The 4,192-nt window shown below is 45.8% G+C and overlaps 1 protein-coding gene across 1 annotated transcript; it reads right to left on the bottom strand.

The window, feature by feature from the left end:
• Positions 1-1,254: 1,254 nt before the first annotated feature.
• Positions 1,255-2,457, bottom strand: rxfp3.2b (relaxin family peptide receptor 3.2b). The gene has a single exon (XM_030049983.1). It carries the CDS (start codon positions 2,455-2,457, stop codon positions 1,255-1,257), a length of 1,203 nt encoding a protein of 400 aa, XP_029905843.1.
• Between the last annotated feature and the right edge of the window lie 1,735 nt (positions 2,458-4,192).

Genomic DNA, 4,192 nt, shown 5'->3' with positions numbered 1-4,192 from the left:
GTATGAAAGACACATACAAGGAGCATGTGTGTGAATATTTCTGTTTGTGTGGTTACAGTATGTGCTCTCTTGATGGAAGTCGGAGAATAGTTGCAGAGAAGTGTTCATCCTATTTCTCAACTCTCAGACCTCAAGGTTTCCCCAGAAGAATATTCCGATGCTTCTGCTTTAGCTCCCATATTTACAACTGAACAGCTAAGTTATGCACGATTCATTTTGTTCATGGTCTACTTTATTTTTCACAATTTCATCCACAGTTTTCATGCGCAACAGCTCCCCAAGACAATGCAACGCCATTAATTATATTTTCCTTTTCTTCCCCATACACATACTGCCCAGCACTCTACCTCAATGTTTTATTCATCTCATTTCTGACAGATAGGTATTTTATGCACCTTCTCTCTATTGTTCATTGATCTTGCCAATTAGAGTGCAGTACAGCAACAGCTCGACAGCTATGACTGTTTATCCCCCCGCCCCTCCCATTTTGTTTACATGAAACAATGTACACAAGATAAGGACAGCACTGCAAAAACTGAGCAAACACAAACACAGCCATTAGCCAGGACAGCCTTCTGAGATACCTCCCTGTTATTGTTAATCATCTCATGTTTCTATTTGTACTACTGCATGATAACATTTTTCATTATTTAGATCCAAGTCATTCACAATTTCATGAATGAAGAGCAGAGTGGGTTATTCTCATGCACTGTGGACAGTGTTATGTTTGGTAGATTTCACCCTTTGGTGAGTGACAGTATAAAAAGGATTATTCATCCAAGTCATGATAGAGATGATGTGACAAATATTAATCAAAGTTTACAATCTAAATTAATTCCAGACAAGTCTCTGCGAGAAGCACTGGACCTAAGTAATTCAGTCATAACTAACACTGTTACATATTTATGCCAAATAATCAGAGAGCAGCACAAACATTGTCTGTCAGAGGCAAGAGAGAGACAGAAAGAGAAAGTCATAGTATAACAAGGAATAACATCTGTTGCAGAGTGAAATTGAGAGCACATAGCGAAACTGGGGCACATCCCACTGGGTAGTCTTTAATGATTATGCTCCTTCTGTCAACCAGAAACATGTTGTATTTTTCTTGGTTGATGAGTTAGAGATGAGCCGCACCTTCATGGTAAACAACTGCACATCAGTACTACTATATTCAAGTCTCACTCACTAATTCAGTCAGTGAGTCTGAGTCATTCACTCTTTCCTTTACCCCCTCACAGTTGGCTGTTCTTCCAGTCACACGTCCATCTGGACCAGCACCAGAACAGGTGGGGCCTCGGCCACCTTGGCCTTGCGAGGCAGCAGATGAGTCAGGCTCCTGAAGGATGGTGTGGTGTTGAGGAGCAGCTCCTTGAGACCTGCCCGAAACTCCCGGCGGATGAGACAGTAGAGCACGGGGTTTAGGCAGCTATTGGTGTGTGCCAAACATACAGTCAGGGGGAAGGCGTAAGCCTGTGCATTGTAGAATGCCTTGCTGAATGGCACAAGGTCAAACTTAATGAGCACTCCCCACAGTGTCAGCGCCTGATTGGGAAGCCAGCACAGAAAGAAGGACAGGACCACGATGACAACAGACTTGGTGACTTTGGAGCAGCGCCTGTGCTGGCCCTGCTTAACCTCAACGCTGGCAGCCCCTGTGATGCGACGGCTGAGGACGAAACGCAGCAGCAGCAGGTAGCAGACAGTGATAATTACCAGAGGAATAAGGAAGCCCAGCAGGACTTTTTGCAGCTGGTACAGCCCCAGAAGAAGCTGAGGATCCCAGCTTCCTGAATCTGGGAAACGGACCAGGCACAGCTCTTCGTCTGACACCTGGGCGCTGGTGGAGTAGACAGCATGGGGCAACGTGGCCAACAGAGACACAGCCCAGATGCCCAAGCTAGTCCACTTGGCCCTGGTGGCTGCGAGCCGCCGGCTGTGCATCTTCAGCGCAGAGGAGATGGAGTAGTAGCGTGCCACACTCATAGCTGTGAGGAAAAAGACACTGGCGTACATGTTCATGGTGGTGACAGAGCTGATGATCTTACACATGATGCGGCCAAATGGCCAGCGGAAGTCCAGGGCTGTGTCCACGGCCCAGAACGGCAGAGTCAAAACAAACTGCAAGTCGGTCACAGCCAGTCCCATCACAAAGCAGTTGATGGATGACTGCTTCTGCCTGTGGCGTGAGTGGAGCAGATACAGAGCCAGCGAGTTTCCAACCAGCCCCAGTGCACACACTATAGAGTAGACACATGCTATCATAACCCGCACTACTACGCTGGAGCCGTCTCCCTGCAACTCTAGGATAGATTCCTTGGTGAGGAGTTGCAGCCAGCAGTGCAGCGACAGGTTGCCAGTGGAGCCTCCGCTACAATTGCCGGTGTTGTCCTCTTGTAGTATTTGCTGCTCACACAGCTCTGGAGCCAGGGATTGAACTCCACTCTCATTCAGCTGCATGGCTCGGCTCTCTCACTCACACATCCCCTCACACAGCAAAGTTAGAGGTCCCTGTGTAAAGAGCAACTCGTTTGCATTTGGAACAAACCTTTTTAATAAACTGGCATATAATTCTTTGTTTCTATATCCTGCTTTATGCCCCACCATGTCACAGATGCCTATCCACCTCGCTTATCCTCCCTCTCCCTCTCTCCCTTCCTCTCCATCTCTCACTTCTCACACCTCTGACGCGCGCCACATTCTTTTATAAGTCCGACGTGAGCGCGCAAAGCTCAGCCTCGCAATAAGACGCTCCTCTTCAACAAACACATGATTGGACGAGAGCGAACCCACTCCCGGATAGCCAACCACATCAAAGTCTCCCAGCATGTCTGTCAGAGGTGAGGCTGAATGTATTTTGACAAGACCAACAGCTCCGAGATAATCATGTTTGTGCTGTGTCGGTTTCAGCGAGGGGGGCTTTGGAGACCCGGAGACAATGGCATGCCGAAAATATCTGTGCTGGCTTCCGACCGTGCGTGACCGTAATCTCCCGTTGCTTTCACTGTTTACCATTGGGTTTAGCACATTTAAACAGCTTCCCTCGCCCACTTAATTTCTTTGTGGCTCTATCACTTCCCAGCATTCCCAAGAAATGAGTAGAAATATTCTCACTTCACACACCTCGTCGTAAATTGTATAAAAGCGTCTTGCTTTGGTATTGGTGAAATGGAGATAGAGAAGAGATTGAATGTGCCATTGAAGGGGACGTGGCTGGAGAAGGGGGATCAGGAACAATGGGACTTAATAGGCCAGCTGTCATTATGGACAACACAACGCTGATGCTCTCCAACCTGTCTCAGGACGTGCGAATTGCAATCTGACTGCAGACAAAAAACTTTTAATGAAATTTCAACGGGACAAACTATGCGGTGTATTCTCGGTGTTACGGGAGGTGAAGTGTTTTTGACAAATCCCCTGGCTATAGCAACTTTTAAATGAGGGATGAAACGGGGTCATGAGTAGCACCGCTTTGCAGGTTTAAAGGCACTATGAGGAAAGTGAACATTTCTGCTTAAAGGACACTGTAAAAAATAATGTAACTTATCTATCAGATATCCACACACATACTGTGTATCATCCAACTGATCAGCTGCTTTAATCTTGTTTATTTATTTATTAGGGGCCAGGCAGCCTAAGCTGTCAGGACCCTCTTATATTCCTGCGTGTTCTTCTTCTTGCTCTTGTTCTTCTTTCTTCTTCCGAGGAAATCTTACTTCCCACGCGCGAAAAATCACCAAATTTTGCACAAAGGTCATGCCAGATTTCCTCAGCTGCAAACACAAGTCAATAGTCCTGATGGTGGCGCTACAGCAAGCCTCTAAATTTCAAAACTTTGAGAATTCATAAGAAATCAACCACATGTGTTACAGCCAGGAGCGCTGCCAGGAATTTTGGGCCCCATGAAAAAAAAAAAAAAAAATTACTCGATGATGGTTTAATAATTTTATATTAGTTTTTACCTATTTTTTGGGGCCCCTGTCAGGCAAGGGATCTTGGAATTGTCCTAACTTTCCCCCATATATGGCGCCCCTGGTTACAGCTTTGCAACTTTCACCAAAATGTAGCCCCAATATTGAAGACACTTTTGTCCATTTAAACCTACTGCAAATTATGAAATTCATTACTGTTTTTTTTTTTTTCAAAAACTGTAAAACTTATTACGCCTATCTCCTCCCACAATTTTTGCTCAAAT

This window comes from Myripristis murdjan, chromosome 4 (assembly GCF_902150065.1).
Source record: "Myripristis murdjan chromosome 4, fMyrMur1.1, whole genome shotgun sequence".
Taxonomy (NCBI): Eukaryota; Metazoa; Chordata; class Actinopteri; order Holocentriformes; family Holocentridae; genus Myripristis; species Myripristis murdjan.
The sequence above is the reverse complement of the archived record's forward strand: the minus strand, read 5'-3'. Positions and strand labels throughout refer to the sequence as shown.